This window comes from Pseudochaenichthys georgianus, chromosome 17, assembly GCF_902827115.2.
Source record: "Pseudochaenichthys georgianus chromosome 17, fPseGeo1.2, whole genome shotgun sequence".
NCBI lineage: Eukaryota > Metazoa > Chordata > Actinopteri > Perciformes > Channichthyidae > Pseudochaenichthys > Pseudochaenichthys georgianus.
In genome coordinates this window covers 12,983,396-13,009,386 of record NC_047519.1, presented here as the reverse complement: position 1 = coordinate 13,009,386, position 25,991 = coordinate 12,983,396, and the positions used below count along the sequence as shown (strand labels likewise).

The 25,991-nt window shown below is 44.0% G+C and overlaps 2 protein-coding genes across 2 annotated transcripts in view; one reads left to right on the top strand and one right to left on the bottom strand.

Annotated features, from left to right (window-relative positions):
• The window catches only part of LOC117462340 (uncharacterized), an 83,414-nt gene extending 64,498 nt beyond the window's left edge, over positions 1–18,916 (top strand). Inside the window, exons 6-10 of the mRNA XM_034104526.2 lie at positions 895–1,012; positions 5,133–5,453; positions 8,921–9,128; positions 12,101–12,590; positions 14,047–18,916. Coding sequence (XP_033960417.1) covers positions 895–1,012; positions 5,133–5,453; positions 8,921–9,128; positions 12,101–12,590; positions 14,047–15,006 — 2,097 coding nt within the window. The 3' untranslated portion in view covers positions 15,007–18,916. The remainder of the gene's footprint in view (positions 1–894; positions 1,013–5,132; positions 5,454–8,920; positions 9,129–12,100; positions 12,591–14,046) is intronic.
• LOC117461967 (zona pellucida sperm-binding protein 3-like) overlaps positions 1–25,991 on the bottom strand; it is a 526,690-nt gene that overhangs the window by 197,873 nt on the left and 302,826 nt on the right. The window lies entirely within an intron of this gene.

The following is a 25,991-nucleotide window of genomic DNA, read 5'->3' as shown; positions in this document are numbered from 1 at the left end:
ATCTCAGCACTCCTCAATCTCTCCCCAGAAACCCTCTCTCTTTTCCTCTCGTCAATCTTCAGTACTCCACGCTGGCTCCACTCGCCTTGATTTGGTGTCTTGGCCCATCTGTTGTTTTAGCTGGTGTTTTTTCATTGCTCGTGTCTTTGTTGTTTTTCCGCCACTAAATCTGTGATTCTTTGGCAGCGACGGCGATTTGTTTTCCTTCTGTGATGTTCACATTTGTGTTTGTGTACACAGCGAGTGGGGGGACAGTTCAAGGAAGAAAGATGATGATATCGCCGAATGTGTTTGCACTTCTCTGTATGACAAGCCATTAGCGCCAGAGTGGGGTTTGAATATTCACCCAGCAACGGATAACATAATGCCACTGTACAGAATACATGTTCTCAAGGCCTGGAGACAGGGACTAACTCAGAGAGCATGCGGCACCCTTCATCTTGGCATTCAGTCTGGTAACAAGCACTCAAAAGCATCTTTTGAAAAACGACTTGCATAATGACGCCCGCAGTTTTTCATTAAAAATAAATTAACCATCAGCTTAGGCTGCAGGAGATTCTTTTCCCTGATTAATTTTCCTTACGATTGCCACTGTAGACTCGGTCGCAGATGCTTTTACTAAATTGAAAGCCACACCATGTTTTATTTTTGAAAGGCAATTCACTTCAAACGCGGTTATTTATTGGATGTGAGCATCACACGCGGTTCACGCATGTCTCCATACTAATTGTTTGGCTTGTTTTCCTGCTGACGTCGGCTAATGGTGTGTAGCTAAAAAGCACTCTGTGTAACTGTTTCTCTCTGCTCCCCACTAATACACACACACACACACACACACATATATCCCCCTCCCCTCACCCAATCTCCTCTGCGCTCTCTATCTCCTGCTTTCAGGTGGTGCAGGTGTTGCGGGCGATTGATAGAGATGAGGGGGGGAATGACAGCACTGTGTATTTCAGCATCCCTCCAGAGTCCAGCGCTGCCCTCAACTTCAGCGTCAGGGACAGCGGAGGTAGGCACTCAATCTTTCCCTTTCTCTGTATTTCTCTTTAATTCCTTTTTTTGTGTTCCCTTGGCGGACATACTATTTTCTTTACCCCCCACTTTTTTAAGGCTCTTAATCCCATGTTTTCTTTCCGCCTTTCTCTTCCCATCTTCGTCTTCTCTGTTATTTATTTTCCTTCTTCTCTCCTCTCTACCTTCCCCTTTTTTCTGTCTCTGCCTCTCTCTTCCGCCATCCATCTCCCAACACCGGTGGCCCCATTGTTTTGCTCTGTTATCCTCCTCTCTTTCAATCGTCCCCCTTGTTTGCCTTCCCCTTCCCCTCTGCGTCCATCCTCTCCTCCCTACAACCAGGTATACTTACCATTTACAATGAAACGAGCTGCTTCACTTCATTTATTCTGAAGCCGCTCTGTTCAATTTGGATACTTAGTATTTGTTTCTTGTGCATTCTCCGCTTCCTTACAGCCATTTTCCTGCACGAATACACAGCTCAAATGCGGAAACATACATTTTAAATTCAAGGATGTACTGCTCATTATTTGCTAAAGTTCATAGACTTTAGGGTTGAATACACATTTCAATAAATAATAAAAAATCTGCATTCACCCACAAATCTACACGCTGCTACATTCACAAACCATGTTGTTTTTGCCCACACATATATATGTTTTGCGTGTGCACATAACCCTGGGAGTTTTTCTCGTTAACACACGCAGGTATGTTTTCAGTCAGTGTCTCACTCCAAAACACGTTTTTTTAGATTCCTAAAGCCTAACAAACATGCTGAATAATACATAGAACATTTGCCAAGCTGACATTTTTGAATATTTTGTAACCTGCATCATTTGCTGGGCAGTCCTTGGCCAATTACATAAGCCAGCAGTCCTCTTCTTTATTCACCTCTCACCCCTCTTTAAACCTCAACTTGACGGCATATATAGCATAGCATGATTTTTAATCCAGGTAGGTGGTGAACAAAGAACAGATTTGTTGCCATTTTCAAGAGTTAAAGGGATTTATTGTCCGATGCATAACCCCCATAAAAATCCTCCTTTAACGGCGTAACACAAATAGACATAAAACAGCAAAACAATGCAATAAATCAACAACAATAAAAGAGAATGTGACCAATGTGTATTTAACTGAAGCAATAGAAAGATAAAATAAAAAGTGAATCCTACATGTATACTGTACACTTAACGAATACTGCTTATTGTAATAACATACACAATATGTGAGCTGTTGACAGATGAATGCTATAAACATATAAAAGTGAAGGCATTTCCCATTGGCCTGCACATTTGTCTTTATCTTGGCTAACTTGAGCAAACCTGCTTTATTAAACTGTGAATCTGGAGGATCGACTGGCGGACATGTTTAATCAAAGGCCTCTTTGATGTGTCACCCGACAGTAGAACAGAGACAAAGAAGAACGTGTTCTGTTCTCATGTGGACAGCTTGTCTGACAAAAGCACGCTTCGTTATTTACTTTGTTGGAAAACGTCACCGATTTGATCATCTGGGTTTCGGATCAGAGACGATAGTTTTGACGATTCAGTTATGTTAATACGACTTTGCACCACCTCTCATGCTTTAAATATCTTACAAACTATGTTTTTGTGCCATCTCATTTGTGGGCAGAACTTTTTGTAGCCTTTTATACTTAATTAGAATCTAAAAGAATGTCCCCCGCAGAGACCCTTCACAGAGCTGCCCAACACTATCACACCAATAGAGCTCTCTGTCCTTTTAATCCAGAAACAGACATTCTTTATTAGTCCCACAGCGGGGACATGTGCAGTGTTACAGCACCGGGTCAGTTCAGATACAGAGGCCAAATTAAACTTATTAGACTAACATTAAATAAAGACGCAGCATATGTCATTAAAATGAAATCCAAAAAACAAGTTAACATATAAAACTGTTGAAGTAGCCGCCAGTAATAACATTAATACATGGTAGAAAAGGTGTATATTGCACATAACAGTGATTATCTCTTCAATAAGGTAGTGAAGCCGCAGCCAGTATAATCAGAACGAGATTGTCAAATCGTTTTTATTGCATATAACAAGGGTTATTGCACAACAGTGCTTTATAGTACTTTTTGGAATGGTGGTCTATTGAACCAAAGACCTGTGTGCTAATAATCTGTTTCATAAGTGAACACATACCTGAGACTTTAATCAATCACCATATTGGACATTTGCAAACGTGAGCACTGTGATGTTTGGGGATCATTTAACACAGCGTGCCGTTAAAGAGGCCCTATTGTACTTTTGAGGGGTTTCCCCTTTCCTGTAGTGTGTTACATAGGTTTGTGTGCATGTAGTGGTCTGTTAAATCCCCGTGTTCCCTCCAGAGGGAGCTTCTCCCCCCCTGCCTGAAACGCTTCCATTGGACTCCTTACTTCCGTAACATACTGACATCACTCTGTAACACTCACGCATCTATTGGCTAGCGTTCCAACACATTGTACGTGATTTGCTAAGGGGCGGGACATCTCTTATTGGTTGATCAATCATAACAGAGCCGGCCCGCTAACCAATCAGAGCAGACTGGTGAAAAGAGGTGCTGCAGCAAAATAAAGACCTTTTTGAACTTTAAAGGTCACCTATTGTGCAAAATCCACTTCTTCATGTCTCTTCTACATCAACATGTGTCCCCTCTTCTTCATGTCTCTTCTACATCAACATGTGTCCCCTCTTCTTCATGTCTCTTCTACATCAACATGTGTCCCCTCTTCTTCATGTCTCTTCTACATCAACATGTGTCCCCTCTGTGTAAAGAGACTCTGAAAGTTTCTGGAACAAAGATTCTCTCTCTTTTTGTCCTCATCCATTTCTATAAAAACCTGTCAACAACCAAGGTAACCCCCCCCCCCTTATCACCTGAGGTTGCGGCCACACGAGGACGAAAAAGGCTAAACGCATAGGATTAACGCAAACGCAATCGCAAAAAAGCTTCCGTCCACACGCAATATTCACCGGATAGTGTCTGTCCACACGAGACAGCTCCATTTAGCTCCAACCGCTGGAGAAGCTGCAGTACATATGCCGAGCCTGTACGTGGCGCTGTAACTTCCTCCACAAAAGCAGCGAAGAAGCATGGTTGTCATGGTTGCCCTTCTGTTTATTCTCCGCGGTGGGGACCGAGGGAACCGGGCAGAGTTTTTCGCCAGTCAACGTGTATTAAAGTTTAAATCTTCCGGACAAAATTATAAAAGTGCCGGTCAAAGGTCTTCTTTGTTATTTATTGAGCTTTAAAACAAATGAATAACGACTCTATATAATAATAAAATACACGGAGCCTCTCTTTTTCCTCCCTCTCTTCGGACAGCGTCAGTGTCTGTCTCATGCAGCAGCTGATCCAGTAATGAGTGACCCGGCCGACAGTAAAAATAAACATATTTATAACTAGTTTAGGGAGTTTGAGAGGTGTCTCCGTCCTGTCAGATTAGACTTCACTCGCGTTTAGGTCCATATCGAGAGAAAGATAAATAATCTGAATTCAGTGTGCAGTTTACTTTGACGCGGGGGTGGGGAGAGGCGGAGCTATTGCCTCATCATTATCAGAAAATGGTCGTATAGGGCGTACACACGGAGCCGTTGGACCCCCCAGAGCGTTGCGTATGCCGTTCTATCCACCTTGGAACCCGTTATCGTTTCCTCAGTCGTTTAGTGCCGTATTCGGTCGTCCTCGTGTGGCCGAACGGTCTATATGACACTAAACAGTAACGCAAACGACCGTTTTCGCCCTCGTGTGGCCGGGGCCTGAATCTCCTCCTAGAGCAACATTGTGTTCTTTGTAAGCAAATGTCTCTCAGAGGGGCGTGGGGAGTGGCTTCTTATTTTCATCTGAAGTAACAGACAGAGAATCAGCACTTTGGAAACAGGGCTGAAACAGAGGGGATTATGGGATGCTGCAATGATCTGTTTGGTGTTTGGAGCCAGACACTTCAGAGACATGTTTTGTATATATCTGAGACCTATAACATATTGATGAACAACAGTATGATAGGCGACCTTTAAAGCATGTAAACAAGTCATAGAAGCTCAAAATACAGTTGTAAACCTGAACATGAGCATAATATGTCCCCTAACAACAAATGACTTGTCTTCCTTCTTCAGGCCCCACAGCCAGCCTGGTGCTGCTGTCCCAGCTCCAGCCTCTGTCCCGCTCCGCCTCCTCCACCCTAACATTCCACGTGCCGCTGGTCCTGAGGGACGGCACGTCGGGCCTCACGAGCAGCGGGACGGTCACCGTGTCCGTCTGTCCCTGCCTGAGAGGAGGGGCGCAGGCCGGGGACAAAGACAAGGACAAACAGAGCGAGGGCGAGTGGGACTGGGAGAGAGAGGCGGTGTGTCTCCCTCAGCAGTCCTCCCTCCCCTCCCCCGGCCTCAGCACCGCCGCCCTGCTGGCTATCCTGGCGTGTGTCGCCACGCTACTGGGTAAATACTTTATTACATTTAGTATACTATTAAATAATAGCGATGTCAATCAGTTAACAATTGAATCTTGATAATCACAAAAATAATCTGCTATAAATAATACTTTATCACAAGTTTAAAATACTAGTATTTACATATTTTTAGGGAGATAAAACACAAACACTTGTGATGTTGTACTGAAACAAGAAATGACAAACCGGCAAGAGAAGGGTTTTACTTTATTAAACATTTCTGAAATAATTGGCATGAAGTTCAACTATTTTCCGATACTTGGCTTCAGCATGGACACAGCTGCTTTCTCAGAGAGCTGCTGGGACCACCCTCTGTATAAAGTGTGCGACACAGGGCCTATTATGTCTGATTCTATGATATTGTCAGCACCACCTGTTCCTACAGTAGTTACCTTGTCTACTTTCTCCAACTCCTGTGCAACAAGAGACTGGCGCATGCTTCAGCAATATGACTTCCACCGTTTTCACGACACCTAAAGGGAACGAGTGCAATTGCCCTTTGTCATGGATTAGATGTTCCGTTCCACCGAGGTAGTGATGGTTCTTACTGATGTCCAGTGGTCTCCATTCAGTTCAGGACATGTAGCTTGTGCTTATTTGTCTGTTTTCTTTGCCTTTTCACTGCCATTTAATTTTTGCAAAAAAATCCACATTATGAAATGAAGTTGAGGTGTAACTCTATTCATTTCCGTTAAACATAAGAGATCATAACACAACAGTGAAAACAGTGTTTTATGTATAATGTATTGTCCCTGTAAACACCCTATTTTATATAATCCACATTATATTTTTACAGCATTATTTATGAAGTTGTATCATAACATGTCCTGCTTGAAAAGGAGTGTAATGCTAATCTCCAAATAAAAAGACGAGTAAATAGTGTTTGGGGCTGTTTACCCTCCACTACATCCCTGGATGCCTTAATCTGCATATGAAAATAATGGAAGGCAGCAGCGTAAAAAAATATGTAGTCACAGCTGCTCAACAGCAAGGTTTACTTATCCTCGCAATTTCGGTCGAGTTATCTCCTCTGACAAGGTCAGCACTAATCACTGCTAAAATAACAATTCTGAGTGATTATCCGGGCGCTCTGCTTTTTTGATATCGGAATAATAAAATGTCTCTGCCACCTTCGCTGAAACTCTCAAATGCTCAATTGGATAATGTCTAGGTGCTGAGAAGGCTTTGGCTCCTGGCCAGCATCATTGTCATTTCTATTCAGTCCATTGGACTCATGCCTAGTTGATGGGGGCATTATCATTCTGGAAGTGAACGGATCTATCAAGGAGGAAAGCTAACATGGCGTGAAGGTGATCATGCAGAGTGGCTATTGGTTAAGTTTGGAATGATGTCCTCTAAGTGACAAGGGCATAAACCGAGCCAATACATGCATTCAAACTTTATAGCATTTGCTTTAAGTTTGTTAAGAGTGGTGCAGGAATAAGTCTGAAACCCCAGAAATGAGTTAGCATTTTAGCACTGCAGGTTCCCTCGTCTCAAAGGCTAAGGTCTTGTGTTAGTGTTTGTAATTAGATGTTTGAAACAAGATCCACAATTGCTAAATAGCAGTTGCTAACACGTGACTAAATGAGACCACTAAACGTCTACACAGCAGATGTTATCCACCTTTAGCTTAGCGCTGGTGACGTGAAGTCATGTGTCTGTGATGTAGTTTAGAGCCTTACTCTAGTATATAACCTCTGGCGATTGCATTTACTAATCAAAAATCACAAACTGGCATTAACATGTAGAGATTATCACGCTGAACAAACCACCTCAGTATCATAATAACCGTTAATTCTTTTAGGCGCAACGTCTATCACATGTTTGCCCTCGCTGAAACATCCATCCATCCATCTATGCATTTACCCATCCATCCTTCCATCTGAACCAATCCATCCAAAACCATCCACCCAACCATCCATCCATCTTTTAATGCATCCGTCCATCCATCCATCTTTTTATGCATCCGTCCATCCATCCATCTTTTTATGCATCCGTCCATCCATCCATCTTTTTATGCATCCGTCCATCCATCCATCTTGTTATGCATCCGTCCATCCATCCATCTTTTTATGCATCCGTCCATCCATCCATCTTTTTATGCATCCGTCCATCCATCCATCTTGTTATGCATCCGTCCATCCATCCATCTTGTTATGCATCCGTCCATCCATCCATCTTTTTATGCATCCGTCCATCCATCCATCTTGTTATGCATCCGTCCATCCATCCATCCATTTTATGTTTACAATATTCCAAAATCCAATGGAAACATCTCATTGCTTTTTGTTAAGGGAAGCCTTGCAATGCTAACTTTCGGGTCAGCCTACAAACATACGTCTTTACTGCCCTACTCGATACATATTTAGTTTTGTGCCAGGATATGTTATTGTGTCTTGTCTACAAGAGGTTCAGGTTAATCCCATAATAGTATCTCTGGGCCCTGCACCAAATGCTAAATGTTCTGACAGAAGAAGAGAAACAGCTCCATCAGGGTCCCATCTGTTTACTAGCATGGGGCTTGGCATAAATAAAGTGAATATCAAGCCACTCTCCATGGCTCCTGTGAGAAGAGAAATAAATGTTAGTCACGGCATGAAGGTGATCCCTCAAATTGTTATGAAGGATTAGAGATTTCCCACTCCTTCCGAGAATCATTAGATCAGTTTTATGGAAATCAAATTAAGCAAACTCCAGCGATATTAAGGCTGTTCTATTCCTACAGCAGCACCGTTACAACCTGCGGTACATCCATTAAAATAGAGGTCTTTTCAAACTGGGAACAGTGAAATTGTTCAACCCTGTAACCGTGACCAGACAAAGCATTTATGTGAAATTAAAGACCCATTGATAAAGAATCACTGGTAATTCTGTATTTTTGGGGTGTAATGAGACTAAGGGAACATCAATTATTCCTGGATCATTTTTGGATATGTCCTTAGGGCTCCTTTTTGATCACAAGGTAAAAGTATCAAATGTCCCGAAACAAGGACTTATTAAGGTTAACAACATACTTGTCAAATAGTGCATGACTTTAGCAGAACAAATCCATATTTCTTGGTGGATTTTTATCACAGGTTCTAGGACGACTGTCAAAGAGGTTTGGTGCTTTGCCCACAGCTGTGGGTCGAATGTGGCTCTCTGCTCTGGGAATATGTAATAAGGTTTCATGGGAGAATAAAGCGTCCATTTGCCTGACTGGAGCTCAAAGTCAATTACACAGCTGAGGCATGCGGTGCTGCTGATATGCTTTACCAGCACTCTAACCCAAGGCCTCGTTTGTGTTTGTTTTGTCTGCCTCTTTGTCTGCCTGCATATTTGTCCCTCCCTCCTGTTCCTCCTTCCCTTTATTTCCCCTGTGACTTCTGTCCCCTCCCACCTTGTTAATCATTCTCTTTCCAATTTCTCTCCCATGCCTCAATATCCTCTATTCCCCCCGCCGCCCCTCTGCAGCGGTGAGTGGCCTGTCGCTGTCTCTGCGCCGGCAGAAACGTGACTCCCTGTCGCCGCTGGAGGAGGACGACGTACGTGAGAACATCATCACGTATGACGACGAGGGCGGGGGCGAGGCCGACACGGCCGCTTTCGACATCGCCGCACTTCAGAGCGCCCCGCACAGCTCGCGCTCTCGTGGCTATCGCACACTGGACAGCAGGAATGTGTGAGTAGGCATAACTGAGTGTTAAAGGTGTCCTACTATGCAAAATGCACTTTTTGATGTCTTTTAAGGCCCTGACACACCAACCCGATTTTGGGAGTCAGAGGCCATCAGAGGCTGTCGGGCATTCGCAGCGCCGTAGTCAGGTTGGTGTGTCCCGCACCGTCGACCGTGACACGCCTTATTTGGACTGCCAGACCCGATGCATGGCCGATTCAACATGTTGAATCGGCCATGCATCGGGTCTGGCAGTCGGACCAAATAATCACTCTGATTGGCTGTTCAGCTAGCAAATCAGTGCATGAGAAGCGAAGCGGAAGTGAGGGACGTAAACAAACGATTTAAGAAGGCACACACAGACTGCTATTCATTTTCATCTCATCATGGCGATCTGGAATGATGCAAACGAAGACCTGCTCATCACCTTGATCCAGGAGAGGCCAGCTCTGTATGATATTACGGAGAAAAGATACTCTTCTTCTTCTCTGTCTTCCGGTTGTTGCCTCTTTTGAATGACGAATACACACTACCGCCGCCTGCTGGTAAGGAGAGTTATTGCCACTCACGCACTGAAGTCGGTGCGGTGTGTTCCCATGCGACACATGGCCAAAACGCAGGAGAACACGGCCAGGCAACAGCCGACTTCAGCGTCGGCTAGTCCTCTGGTGACTGCTTGGTGTGTCAGGGCCTTTATACATAGATATGTGTCCCCGGTGCCAGGGAACTCACAAAGTGTCAGAAAAGAAAACCCTCTCTCTTTTCCTCCGTACCCACATCTCTAAAAACGGGGCTACAACGGAGCTGATCAAGATTTGCGTCCGATATGACGCAATATCGGAAAGTCAGAAACGTCGCTATCAGAAACAATGCGCAACGTTTTTGAAGTAATATGGACTTTGTTTACATTAGCAAGCATCGCTAACACTCAGAGCTAAACTGTACTGGAGAGAGTATGTGTAAAAAAAGCAGGAAATAAAAAAAGATAAAGCATTTGAGCTCCATACTGTTTCAGAAATAATCCTTGATGTGGTTTGGAACATGATGGCGTTTCATCACGGCAGCATTTAGACCCCATTTACACGGGAGCGCAAACGGACCGAATTCGTTATCATAAAAGTATTCCGTTCACACACATTAGGCTCATTTAACGTGTCCGTTCACACGAGACCACTGGAAACGCTGTAGTACATATGCCGGGCCTGTAAGTGGCGCTGTACTTCTGCCACAAAATACACCAAAAGCAACGAAGAAGTCCCCCGAGCATGGTTGCCCTTCTGTTTATGCCCCGCGGTAGATTTAGCAACATGTAGTTCATGAAATTCTCGATGTCCACTAGTTGCTGATGGTTGTGGTAGAGGAGCTGTAGAATTTGCACTAACATCTGTAGCATGGTCAGTAGCTACTGACAGTAGCTACTGACCATGCTACAGACAGTAGCTACTGACCATGCTACAGCAGTGAGCAGCAGAGGTGGGGCTATGGCTTCATCGTTATCAGGAAATGATCGTGTAGGACGTACACACGGAGCCGTTTGGCCCCCCAAAACGTTCCGTTTGCAGATCTATCCACCTTGGGACCCGTTATCGTTTGCGGGGTCCGTTTCCGCGGTTCCGTTACGGCCTTGTGTGAATGAACGGGCTATACACGAGAGAAAAGTAGTAGATACAACCCGTTTCGTTCTCGTGTAAACACCGCCTTAGCTGAGAATCTCTCGGTAGAATTCTGAGCAGCCATTAGCTTTTTCATCATAGACATGTTTTTATTTTTTTATATATCTGAGACCCATAATATATGCCTAAAAAAAGCATGATAGGAAACCTTGAATGTGTGTGTATGGGAGGGTTTGTTTACACATGCACATATATATATATATATAACTCTTGTTGTTTAATTGCCTCAAACACACATGGCTGGCCTCATGTTATCTGCTAAAAGGAAGTGGAGGGAGGAAACCAATTTAGCCCTTCAGAGTAAAAGCTTTCATCTCGGTCCAACACTTAATTGAACCTCTTAAGTAACTGATCAAGTCTTTATTCCCTGATCATAATCAGTCACCGATCAAACTGCTGAGACAGAAGGCTATCAAGCCCTTCAGTCCCTGGAGACCACTTTGTTGTGCTCATTTGTTAAAGCCCGTTCATGGTCTCCTACATCAGAGAGTTCTGTGCAGCCACTTTGATGTTTCAGTGAAACATTGTGATTGCCTTTGGACTAATAATTAGCTCGGATGAATTCATGCAAGCCATGTATAGAGAGGCCATAAACAAGCACAAAGGCTGCATTTAGTTCATCGAAAATTGCTTCTCGCAATTTATGGAGGTGGACAAAACAACATGAAAAACCCTTTGGATCTATTTGCAATCCAATGCAATATCCATGCAATAAACAATACCTTTGTGAAGTTTTTAATGTATCTTTTACTGTGTGTCGCAGAGCAGAGGTTAGTTCAACTTTATGGGAACTATGAAGCTGTACTTTATGGTTCTGTTGCATTGCCTCTGTAAAATACAGAGGCTCTTCAACACATTTCCACATACATTTCTATTCCAGTTGTCATGGCTGTAGCAGCGGCTCCATATTGTCTTCTGTGGCTCTGAGACAAGCTCTTGTTAAGTGTGAGAAAGTAACTCTGACTTGGATTTGGCTTTGTGACTACAATTCACCAGAACTGCAATACAACAGTTTGTTTTTCAGTTTTTAAAAGTCAGGTTATCTTGGCCTTTGTTGCACAACTTTTGTCTTTTTTTTTTCTACAGAAGTTGCCCAGATGTATGCTAAATTAAATCTCTGCAAAACCCCTTCAATTATATTTGTCACACCTGAAAATGTTTCCTAATCTGGACACAGCTGAACAGAAATACCCTAATATGTGGATATAATGCAATATTGTTCACTGTCAGATAGGAAAAGATCCCACACAATCTGACTGGATTTACCAAAGTTGAATGAAATATATGTGTCCTTGTGTCTTACAGACGTTATGCCCATCATAACCAAGAAAAAGCTCGAACCTATAGCTGGGCTCAGAATCCGGGCGTTGAACACAACTACTCAGGACCTGGAGGACCTCTCTATGGCCGCCTGTGTTACAGCAGCCACACGTTACCCGTTCTCCGCCGCACACCAGGTGGAACATTTGAACCGGCCCTTGCCGAGCTGGGATACCGCTACCCTGGGGGCCAGCCAGACCACTCTCTGGTCATCCAAAACCAGGCGGCTATGGTGGGGGCCATGGATTCCGGGGCGGTGTACATCACTCCAACAGAACTCAGCACGGGCAGCCGCACGGGGAGTCGAACGGGAAGCCGTGACGGAACTGGACCCCAAAGCGGGGTTAGCACGTCGGATGGAGGGACGCCGAGGACCAATGACAGTCGTGAGAGAGGTGGAGGGACTGGAACTGCGAGCAACTGCACCGAGGGGAGCAGTGAGGACAAAGTGAACGGCAGTCAAGATGTGGACTGGGTAAGAAACAATCTGACCTATTTCACACCAAATGCACAATATGGGAGCATCATTCAATCTAATTTGACCCCAAATATGCTATGACAAGCGTGCAATGGCCTTCTGGCTTTTACAGGCCAACATATAAAGCAGAAGTAATAATGCCTCACATTGATTTTGTAGAGAAATGTTAATAGGCGATTGACAGATGGGTTTGGATGGATGGATGGATGGATGGATGGATGGATGGATGGATGGATGGATGGACAGATGGATAAAAGGGTGGTTGGGTGGGTAGAAGGATAGATGAATGGATTGATAGATGGATGGGTTTGGATGGATGGGTTTGGATGGATGGATGGGTTTGGATGGATGGGTTTGGATGGATGGATGGGTTTGGATGGATGGATGGACAGATGGATAAAAGGGTGGTTGGGTGGGTAGAAGGATAAATGAATGGATTGATAGATGGATGGATGGATGAATGGATGGATGGGTTTGGATGGATGGATGGATGGACAGATGGATAAAAGGGTGGTTGGGTGGGTAGAAGGACAGATGAATGGATTGATAGATGGATGGGTTTGGATGGATGGATGGATGGGTTTGGATGGATGGATGAAAGGATGGATGGGTTTGGATGGATGGATGGGTTTGGATGGATGAATGGATGGATGGGTTTGGATGGATGGATGAAAGGATGGATGGACCTATGCATAAACAGATGGATGGATTGGTTCAGATGGATTGATTGATAGATGGGTAAATGCATAGATGGATGGATGTTTCAGCGAGGGCAAAAATGTGATAGACGTTGCGCCTAAAATGAATTAAAATGAATGATTGACTTTATTAATGATAGATTGCTGCATGAGAAAAAGGCATTAAAGATGAATGAATGGCTCAATTATTAAATGGGTTAGTTTGAAAGTAATTAAGCAAGTGTAAAATAATAATTACGTTTGTGACCATACTGATATGCTTTATTATTAAAGTGATTGCAACGCTATCATAGTCTTCATCACTACGCCACAGTCCTGCAATGGCAGACAGTCTAATGCTGTATAATGCTGGAGGGTGATAATGATTCAAACGTGTCAGCACATTTATATCCTGCTGTTCATTATCTTTTTCTTGGTTTTGTTTTATTTATTAGACCCTTCCTTTTTTAATTTCTCCAATATTTTATCTCTCGATCACTTCCCTCTCCATCTCCCCTTCACAGTGCAGTGTTAGCTCATTCTAGTGTTCAATTAATATCTATGGCTTCTTCCAACTCTGCCTTTCTTCCACTCTCTTCTTCCGTCTCCCATTCATGTTTTTTTGTCATCATATGTTCGCCCTGCTTCCCTTATGTTTGTCCCCCGTCTTACTTTATCCCAAATTCATCCCATTTTATCTCAACGAAACCTAACAGTACCACACTCTACCCCAACCCCGAACTGAAACCACTCGTGCTCGCCTACGTTCCCTCCAGGTGCAGTCGGAGACATTACCCAGGGAGCATCACCTCGTCATGACCAGATCTGGCTCCATGGGGGGCCAGGGTCACGCCGCAGGAGGCTGGGTCTGCGACTCGTCTACCCTCCCCCTCTCGGGGCGCAGGGCCTCCCGAGGGGGCTTGTCCCCGAAACGCATGGGTTCCGGTCATGCTGAATATGACTCCAGCGGAGGAGGGGGAAATGGAAATGGAAGTGGGCGAACACACCCAGATGGACAGCATCCTGCGAGTGCGCGGAACTACGCCACTGTCCTCCAGGGGGAGGTGAACGGACACAGGGACTATCCCGGCAGCTTGGGGAGAGGAGGACTAGAAATGGGGAGCAACTTTGTGATGGCGAGACAGGACAGGGATGGCGGAGGGATATCATCCGTTTACCCAGAAGCTGCTGGGATGATCGGGGACTGGCGTGATCGGATGGGTTTAGGGGGGTATGTTTTAGGAAGAAGGGATATAACCCCCCAGATTTTCCCCTTCCATGGGCAGCCTCGGGGAGCATACGGAGGGGTGATGGGCTTCGGGTCCGGCTGGGTTCCGGGAATGGATGCTGCCCGAGGAGCTCCGGGGCCGGGGGGTCCCTCCCTAGCACTGAGGGTGGGCGAGTTCCTCCGCCTGCGTCTCGCCCAGGTCACTTTTGACCCGTCGCAGCCACCGTACGACTCTGTGCAGGTGTACGGCCTGGAGGGCACAGGGTCCCGGGCCGGGTCCCTCAGCTCCCTGGAGAGCGAAGGAGAGAAGGATGCGGAGAAGGAAGAGTGGGGGGCCGGGCTGGAGGAGTGGGGACCCCAGTTCCATAAATTAGCTCAACTCTTTACAGACAGGGAGAAAGAAAAAGAGGAAACAGATGAAGTCGGTGCCAAAACGGAGAAGGAAAAGAGAGATGAGCCGGAGAAGAAAGAGGAAGGGGAGCAGGCTGGGGAAAAGGGAAAAGACTGAGGAAACGATAGAAACGAAACAAATAAGGGGCAAAGGGGGTAAGAGAGAGAGGGAGGGGATGGGGGGATGATGAAAAGGCAACCAGAGCTAGAGTAATGTGAAGAGAAGTTAAAGGAGAGAAAGATGAAGAGGCAAAGCAATCACAAGAGACAGAGAGAAACGAGCCAAGGAGGGAGGAGAGTGCGAGGGCAGGGGAGGGAGTGATTGATGTAATTTAAAGCAATAAGTGTTGAGACGCTGATATGGTTGAGCACAGACACTGAGACAATGCAGAGACTGCTTCGGATCGGGGCAGCAACAATTTGTTAAATGCTTTGGACAAAGAAAAACAACCCAAACATCCAAGGCTCGATTTAATTCAACTCTCACGTATACGGAATGATCAAGCGGCAGGACACGGGAAGTGTTGTTGCCGTGCGGGTCCGCGCTTTGTGCGTGGAGAAGTCTGTGAGAGGATATGGGAGTGTTTGCGAATGGTGCAGAATCGCACTTCTATGGGTGCATATCTAACAAAGAAGGAGGAGTCATGAAACCCAGGGACGATTTCAAGACGGGACTGGTGACTGATGATACGCTAGCTGCAACATTAGTTTTCGGGACAATGTGCAAGAGTGAACAAATACAAAGCGAGTTGATAAAGTAGGATAACACACCGAATGAAATATGTATTTGAATATAAAGTCTACGGATGTGTTGAGAGAGAAGTGATGGGGGAAAGTGAGAATATTGTACAGAAACTGTTCCATCTGCAGTGGCAGAAAAGTGAATTATTCAGCTCACTACTTCATTCCAAATGAAAATGATAAATCATTTAAATCCTGCAAAAGATTCCCCCTCCTCTCCGCCCACAAGGAACACAGACATTGTGAACGATTTCAATGTGTTAGGGACGTGAGCCCCACAACCCCTGCCCCTGTCATTCCTGCAGCTTTTTGTAGTCGAGTGTTGGTATGTTTACAAAGACGCACACACAAACACACAAGACACAAAATAAATGATGATAAGGCTTTGATTGTACTACAGTAAATTTGAAAAGAAAAAAAACACATCCACTAGAATTCCATCTACGTTACAAAGTAATGAACACCCTATTATTCATCTCTTAAATGTTTTTATGGAAGAAAGTCTCCTATTTGTTATCACCCACTCGAGTCGCACTCTACACATCTTTAGGACAGTATGCATGACAACCTAAAGAGGCAATGAAACCCATTCTGAACACTTCCCCAATGAAAGATATATTAGAACACCGCAGAGACTCTCGTTTAAAGGTCAGGATGCAAATGAGCTGGAGTTTTCAGCTGGAATGCACTTTTATACCATGTGATGTTTAATAATAGATGAATCATGTCAAAGATTACATTTGTTTTATAAGATGTCAATTAAAAAAAAATATATAACTGTATGTAAAAACATTTCAAATGTAAATACCACTGAATATTATTCCTAAAAGAGAGTATATAAAATAAGTGAAAAAATCCAAATGGAGTACTGTTGGTACTATCTGTATGTACTGTAGATTAGAAATGGATTTACTCAAATGGATCCTGGACTGAAAACAGCACTATGTATTCTCCACCTGTGTAATAAGTGAGCAGGGTTGTTTTGTGGTAGCGCTCATCTGCGATGGACAAGCCAGGCACTCAATAATACATGTGGCCTCCAGCAGAGATTTGTTGTGCAAAATATTGGTAACATGAAGCTTCTGCTATCGAGGATCCCAGTGGGAGGAAACACTTCATGTGGTGAGGAGAAACACCCCTAATGGGCATACAACAGAAATTCAGTATATTTTCCCCCAAATCTAAATTATTATTCAGCCAAAGTGATACAATAAAATGTAATTTCTAATATGCTCCGTCAGTGCTGCACAGCCTGAGAGACACAGATTAAAGATTTAAAGACGGTTACTTATCTCTTATTAAATATAATAAACTGTACCTTTGAGAGTATGGTTTTTAATAATGTCTATCAAATGTAATCTTTCCTGCATTTCAGGCAATGCAACTCAAGAACCAGCATTCTGCTTTGATCAAGTCTAATTTTGTAAAATAATGACCGTAGACTCAGATTTGTAGGAGTCCTAGGGCGTTTCGTCCTCACCCCCTAACCAGAATGTGGACGCTTGTGGGGTGCCATTACCGAAATGTCGCCATTTGGTTCACTGTAAAGCCACCCACATGCCACCAGTTTGGTCTGCCCATAATATTGTCGTCTTCTGTCAACATTTAGTTAATCAATCAGGAAGTCTTGGGCTTAATCAAAACCCAAACACAACTCTATACCCTTTAGCTGAGCCACAGACTTGTCCATACAGTGCCACGGTTGCAAATGGACAAGGACCATTGTAAAAGATAACGCACAATGACCGTAGAAGAGTGAGGGGTGCAGAACCTTGGGGTGTTCTTGGTTATTAAGTAATAGAGCTTAACTCGATACCTGAAAGCTACCATTACGTTTCAGCAGCTGTGTAACAACAATCCAAATGGAAATGCACTGACATCAGCATACTCAGTGCCAACATTAGGAACATTCCGGTTTATTACAACGTGGGTCTTACTTTAATATATGTTTCCAATATTTAGAGCTTGGCACTGGAATGTCAGGCCAGTCACAGGTATTCTGAAGATAACATGGAGCGATCAAGTTATTACAAAAAATGTCTGTTACCAAAAGATATCAACGTTTCCTGACCTATGTCCAGGTTTAAATCTGATCCACTGAACTTGCCTTAGTTCTGCGTGCACACGGCATTCCTAGAATAAGATAAGAACCATCGGGACCATTGTTTCCCAGACATTTGAGAGAATAAAAAGAGAGAAATGATAACAATCATTTTGACCCCATTTACACCAGGTCGTTTCATGTGTCTTGCTCAAAGACCTGCACATCTGGATTCTAAAATACCGACTTGTCAAGTTGTAATACACCAGAATTATGATGTAAGCATTATTCTATTGGGGAGAACTGTCACAGGATATCCCATAGAGGGATAACGTTGATGTCTCTTATGGTGATTTCACTTGTACACCTAAAATGACTTGAACAATTTGTGATGAGAATGAGTATAGTTGATAAGCCCACTAATGTGTTGCTTTGTCGAAGCATCATTTTGACAATGTTTCCTTAGCGTTTATGTGGAATGGGCCAACCTTCCGAGTAGCTGTCTCTCACGACACAATTCAGCTATCCTAAGTTTTACAAACGTTTTTCCAATTCACGGGCCGCCAATAGCAAAAGCAATTAGCATTGTTAATCATAACTGGCCTTTCTGGCCTTCCAATCATATGGTGTATTCTAGAGCCTTTGATTTGTTCCAGGTGTTCCATCTCTGGTGATTGGTCTAATTCAAAGCTCTACTCTGGCTGATTGGTCAACATCCAAGTGATGATTCTCCTGATTTGGCTTATTTCTGAGTTCTGAAATGCTTCGCTGACTAAACCACTTGACGCAGCTGATTGTACCACCCCCCATGTGTTCAATCAAAAGCTTGATTAGTTGAATCCGTTGTTTTAAACACAAAATAAGCCTGCAGTCTTTGCAGCACTCCAACACTCTTTTGTGTACTCGTTCAACTAGCTTCAACCCACACTGGCTGACGACATTGGTCTGGTCAGGTCATTTGCCAAGCACTCTGTCCAAAACAAAAACCTTCTTGATACTGAGAATACTGACGTCACTAGCAGAAAAGAACGATGCGAGTAGATATCTTAGTTGAAATATAGCTTAAGGGTGCAGGATAAGATAAGTATAAGTATATTAACTCCAAACAAGTAGACCCTATTGGTTCTGTGCCCCCCGGGTGACTTCATTGCTCCTGCACGATGTTGATACAATTCCACAATTGCGTTCTGAACAAAGTGTATTTATTTCTGTTGTACTTTTTCTTTTTGTAAATTTGAATAAAAAAGGAACTATTTCAAAGAGATGAGTCAGACCCCTTCTGTGCTTTCTCCTGTGTGTGTGTGTGTGTGTGTGTGTGTGTGTGTGTGTGTGTGTGTGTGTGTGTGTGTGTGTGTGTGTGTGTGTGTGTGTGTGTGTGTGTGTGTGTGTGTGTGTGTGTGTGTGTGTGTGTGTGTGTGTGTGTGTGTGTGTGTGTGTGTGTGTGTGTGTGTGTGTGTGTGTGTGTGTGTGTGTGTGTGTGTGTGTGTGTGTGTGTGTGTGTCTGATTGCAGAAAGAAAGAACACCTTGTCTGGTCTGATCCAACCCGTCGGGGGGAGGCGAGGTCAGTGAGAGAAGGACAGACTGTGAGTTCAGCAGAGCAATCAGGCCTTCAGATGGACGAGGGGAGTCTTCTGTTTATTCACCGCGAACAAAGAAGGAAGAGAAGGGCATGTTGAACTCAGAGCACCGGTGAATAGAGCACACCTGACAGCTGAGACCAAATAACACAAGGCCACTTTACCAACCTTTGCAGCTCTCCTTTCATCCTGCAGCCTTCGTCCTGGCTGAATGATGGATCGGGGACATGTGGGCCATTGCTGTGTGACTGAATAGCTGGTTAAAAAGATTTATTACAATAATCAAATATGAAGGAGGGGATTATTTCTACATGATGGTTTAGAGAATGATCGTGTTAGCTGGGTCTGCGCTTGATTACAATGATAATACCCGCCTCAAGTCAGGAGAGGGAGAGAAACAGAGGGAGAGGGAAGGGATAGAGGGAACCATATTAGCAGTTAATATGCAAGTCTGTTTCATTACATAAAACCCTATTTGTGATTGGGTTAGAGCTGGTTCTGCTGAGCGCCAAGGAAAAGCGCCTTGCCATCTCTTGTGTGTCCGTATGAGATTCATGAAGCTGGCGTGCCCCCCTACGGAAGCAGCATGTATCTAAAGAGGATATGTAGTCAGTTGGAGGCAAAACGGAGCTTCAGCCGGCGTTAACCCCCTGTCAGGAAACTGATAAACATTATTATCGATGTACGACTCCAATATGTGTGTTTATCCCTCTGCCTTCAGCATCAACACGGCATTGCAGCACCCTACAGAGGTGAGTCGCTGCTGTCATGGCATTGTCAATAATTACAGCATGCATAATTGATCATATTATAATGGCGGGGCTGGAGATGAAAATGAACTGTGTTAAGACTATACACCAGGGAAGGACACTGCACTGGAGAGCTACTCACACTCCATATGCTGCAGGATTGCATCACAGGACATACGAGTTGGTGTGTGTGTGTGTGTGTGTGTGTGTGTGTGTGTGTGTGTGTGTGTGTGTGTGTGTGTGTGTGTGTGTGTGTGTGTGTGTGTGTGTGTGTGTGTGTGTGTGTGTGTGTGTGTGTGTGTGTGTGTGTGTGTGTGTGTGTGTGTGTGTGTGTGTGTGTGTGTGTGTGTGTGTGTGTGTGTGTGTGTGTGTGTGTGTGTGTGTGTGTGAATTCAAGAAGATGGAGATTCCTCATTCTGTTTGAACCTTACTGACACAGAATCCCTCTGGCTACTCAGCACAGTGTGAGTGCTTGTGTGTGTCTGCGCCTGTGCATCTTTGCATCTTTGCATCTTAAGTACATATACGCTTTAAAAGCAGATTGAAAACCCCAGCAAGTTGAATTTCCTCAGTAATTCAACTTTGTGGATGTTACTTCCCGCCCCGAAGTTACAGTTCACTTTTAACACCACCTGTCCGAGCGTATTTCCTTTTTTAACTGGCTCTGTTCCTATTGTCCATCTGCTCCTTCTCCCTCCTCTTCTCTGGCGCCTCCCGCCTCGTGCGTTCCGCTCTGAGTTCACTGGCTCATTTCAAGTGGAAAATTAAATCTTCATTAACAATCTTAATTAGAGTTCGATCTCCCCATAGAAAGCCGACAGAGAATCCATAGTGTAACAGGGGGAGACCTGCAGCGGGAGTTGGTTTCAGCAAGTCGGGGGTGGTGGCGGGGGGGAGGATTAGTAGGGGTAATTAGTAAATGGGATCTTCAGGGTAAATTACACAAGAGGTATTTACACTTCACAGGCAGCGGGGAATGGATGGCAGAGACGGATCATTAAAGCGGCCTGCTGGTTGATGGCGGACACTGCAATGAAAGTCGGACATGTTTGAGCTGCCTCTTGGTGACCATTCAGTTCTTGTTTCTGCATTGTTGGCAAACGAGAGCTCAGTGCGAGGCAGGGAGGGAAGGGGGGAGGAGAGCGGGGGTAAACGGGCCATTATTAGTCAGAACATCTTCTTTGCAATCACTTCTTGTCTTGCTTTTTGGTGACATGCTGTCTGCTATTGCCTAATAGCAGACAGTAATCATTCAAGGGCACTACTAAGCATGCAGCCCAATGGCCCCTCTCCTATTGACATTCACATGCTACTCTAACAGCCTGCAGGTACTTGGCAACAAATAAATAAAACAGTTATGTTCCAGCACATTTAAAATATACGCACTGCTTGTCAAAATGAACGCCACAAACTCACTGCTGTTCAAGGAGTTTAGCACACAATGTTTCAGATTCAATACATTTATATTGGGGTGGTTCACCACGAGGACATCTTTACTCTGATGACGAATATTTGTTTTCGGACCCAGAGTGCTGCTAGCAGGAAAACCCTTACTAGAAAATGGTTAAACATTATTTATGATATTTCCACGATGGAAAGGATTACCTTTGCTGTAAGAATGTAACAAGCAAGGAATATTTTCTTTGAGTTGAATAATGTAGGACCGGGTGGAGGGATTATATCTCCACGCTGGCCTGGGAGCGCCTTGGAGTCCCCCAGTCAGAGCTGGTTGATGTGGCCTGGGAAAGGGAAGTTTAGGGCCCTCTGCTGGAAGGGCTTCCTCCGCGACCACACTCAGGATAAGCGGTCGACGATGGATGGATTGATGGATGGATATTACACCAATCTGACCATCATCTGTGTTAGAGCCAGTATTTTGATTTGATAAGAAAGGCCACCCAATTGTGACGTCTGTAGTCAACGCACTATAAAGGACTACAATTCCCACGGAGCCTGTGCTAAAGCCACAGTGATGGGCAACCTGTTGAGAGACGCCGTCGAGGAACAGTTTTTAATCGTACCGTACACGTGCATACAAACCGTACAAGTACCCTTTAAGTTGTGATTTTATAAGCATTTTCACGAAAGAAAGAATTCCTAAATTGTTTGTTTTATTTGAGTTTTGCCTATTTCTTTTGAATATTGTAAAGGCCTATTTTCTTTGTTGCATTTTCAAAAATGTATTATGTTATTTTGAGCAAACACATCGCAACATCTTCTAAACCATCGGAGGCCAAGCAACACTTCACACTGTGAGCAATTTAAGGAAAGAAAGGAGTTAGAGCTGTCTGTTTAAGGCGTCTCGGGCTTGGTGGGAAAACAAGGAAGACAATCTGTATTCAGGGGATTGTTGTGGTGTTTCCTTTTTTCTTTACCCTCTTTCGAGAGTGATTTGACCGTTGTTAATGTTCACCTCCACAACCTTGTTCTGTCATATTTAGTCCTTGTTCCTAATTTATTTTTGCATGATGTTTTAAAGGCCAGTAATTCTTACATGCCTCTGAAAAATCCACACAATCAGTGCTGCATTGTTGTGGGCTATAATTGTAAATGCCAGACGGCTAAAGGATAATATTAATCTCTATTACCTAATCAAACGGAGCTGAAAGTCATCGTAAAAAGAGGATTTCACAAAGAAAAGAGACACTTCTTTTCAATTCCTTTAGTGACCCTAGTGTAGTTAGCTATCCTGTCGGGGACCATCAGTGTCCCTCTGTAGTCTTCTTTGTAGAAGCATTTAGCTGAGGAAAATAATTGTGTTCCTGTAGTGTAACAGGGTCCAATTCCAGGACCTAATCCTACGACAGGAAGCCCGCCACAAAAAGCCTAAGTGAGACTCCGCTACATTTTCCCCACACAGAATAGATTATTCGCTCAGCTGTCCAGCGGCTGCCATATTTGCCGAGAACATACAGATACACGTGGAAAAGGATTTCTAAATGCTGAGGGCAGGAGATAGTGTCTGGACCTTCGTTTTATTTATCTGCTCTGCGCGGTTTCCTGGGAGCTGAGCCGGTCCACTGCTCCGAGCGGGACGATCATATCGGCTGTAATGTTGTTGTGGCGGCCCAAGACTCTGGAGAGAACACTGTGCGTGCGTGCGTGTGTGTGTGTGTGTGTGTGTGTGTGTGTGTGTGTGTGTGTGTGTGTGTGTGTGTGTGTGTGTGTGTGTGTGTGTGTGTGTGTGTGTGTGTGTGTGTGTGTGTGTGTGTGTGTGTGTGTGCGTGTGTGTGTGTGTGTGTGTGTGTGTGTGTGTGTGTGTGTGTGTGTGTTGGGAGGCACTCTCTTCACACAACTGATAATTAGTGGCAAAAAGAAAAATAGGACATGATAACCAATTACAAACACACACAAAGGGAGTGAGAGCGAGTTAAGTGTGTTCATTAGCCCTCTGTCAGATTGGTTGATTGTTCAATGAAGTGAGTGGAATAATAAGTTGCGGGGGATGTTATGCCGTTACTGAAATGTTTGTGGGGATTTATTCTCATCAGTGGAGCCTCTTATTATTGAAGTTAACAGCTGAGGGCGGCAGAAAAAAGGCAGACCCAGTGTTTGGGCCACTGCCCACTCACTAAATAGCAAACACTCGAACAGTGTGTCTGCCCATTAAGAAATCCCTTGTCAACTGGCTCAAATGTTCTATGCCGCATTAGAGCCTTGCCAAATAAACCATATCCGTCCACCTGAGTAAACATGGGTTGAGCTTGAAATACAGTATATTGTCTGTGGTCCAATGGTTACAACAATATATCACAAGAAGAAGGCCATGCAGTCTGAATTAGACATATTTAGTGCAGTACTCAGAGTCCGCCTTCCATGTGCTGCTATTTGGGTTCCTAAAAGGTGCCATATCTTACAAAGTGAGAAATGCACACATTCTAAATCTAGAATTATTGTGTTTAAATGAGCCGTCACAACTTCCGTAATATTGTGATGTTATGAAATAAACAATACATAGAGTAGAGCAACCGTCAGACACAGGTGTTCCCCAGTTGGAAGGGTCATTGCATTAGACCAGTAAACACTGACCAATCAGAGCAGAATTAGCTTTTTCCCATAGGGGGCCTTAAAGGGCATTGCGCTAAAACTGAGCTACCTTCTACTATCTGCTTACCTCATGCAGTAAAAGAGTCATACCAGCTCAGAGGTCAACAAGGTCCGCGTTAGGTGTTATATCTAGGGCAGAAACTACTGGAATGCTACTTCGCAAGTGACCCGAGGGGAAAGGGGTTACATAAAGAAGATATGGGACCCATGGATACCTCGAAAGTCAACATCTAGCCTTACTTGTAAATAACTTCTAGCTGAGTTATCCAATACCCGCAAGCGCAAACTGATAACACAACTAAAGAGTAATGAGGTGCAACAAGATGCTGCGAGAAGGTTGATCCAGGAAAACAGGTCAGTGGAGGGACGTCATCACCATTCAACTCCCAGATTGGGTTCCATGCCCGAGGCACAGATAACCTTAACACAAGGGCAGCGGACCAACGAGAGACGATAGGTACGTTTAAAATCTGGGGCACCATTGGTTTGTTACCCTGTGAAAGTCTATGTGGTCGAAGACTAGTGAGCATAATAAAGATGGTGGCAAGTGATGACATGCTTAGTAAATGGTTCAGGCAGCAGAAACTCAATGGAAGACCCAAAGGTTCCATCAAGTAGGACAAGCCCCTGCATGGCATGTACCACCAACACATATAAGAGGTGGCTGATATCAAGAAATCATACCAGTGGCAGGAAAAGGCTGATCTGTACAGAGGTGTTGGGTTTTGAAATATCCATGTGCAGACTGTGTAGAGAGGCCCCTTAGACAGTCAGTATACATGGCACGCCATTACCATTCATATAGTTGATATATAGATACTTTTTACATCCCAAATTGAGAAATTATTTAAATCATTGGGCTAATATGGTCTGCAGAGGTGGGAAGTATTGGAGTACAATTACTTTGTTGCTGTACTTAAGTAAATTGTTCTGGTATCAGTACTTTACTCCACTACTTATTTTTCTGACAACTTTTTACTTTTACTTCTTACATTTTCCAAACAGGCTGGTTACTTTAGTTTTAATCTGCGTTTTGGTGGCGTGATCATTATTAGATTAGAGTCATTGCGTGCCTATTGATTTGAACACGATCCGTGTATCGATCACTTCCTGGTCTTCTCTAAAGAAGAGGGACCAATGAAAACGTTGTCATGTTGCCGTTGTTCAGCATGGAAACATTCATTAGCTAACAATCAATCAATCAATCAATGTTTATTTATATAGCCCAATATCACAAATGTTACATTTGTCTCAGTGGTCTTCACAGTGTGTACAGAATATCAGTATGACAATACGACACCCTCTGTCCTTAGACCCTCACATCGTACAAGGAAACACTTCTGGAGAAAACCCAGTTTAAAGGGAAAAATGGGAGAAACCTCAGGGAGAGCAACAGAGGAGGGATCCCTCTCCCAGGACGGACAGACGTGCAATAGATGCCGTGTGTAAATTGAAAAGATAATACATTTGCAACATAGGTAGTCCAAGTGTTTGGAAATGCATGTGTGTATAATAAGAAGATGAATCCACGAGGATATCCATCCAGGACCGATGATCCAGGACCACAGCCACGACTCGCGATCCAGGGCTCCCGATCCAGAACACAGGACCGCAGGATCATCCATGACTCCGGATCCCAGCGTATATAGACACCAAAAAGAAAGACATTTAACAATGACATTATTGTTCTATTAATATAAAGTGAGGTCAGGTACTCTATAAAACTGTTGGTAGTTATTGATAATTTTTACTTAAGTACATTTCCAAGCCCATACTTCTTTACTTCTACTTGAGTAAAGGATGTGTGTACTTTTGCCATCTCTGATGGTCTGTGCCTCATTGATTCTTCCTGTTGTGCATCCATGAACAAGTGTTGGTGAGCTGGACAACACTGGCACCTGATATGACCATCACCTACTGACTAAAGAAGCAGACGGCAGTCCGTGG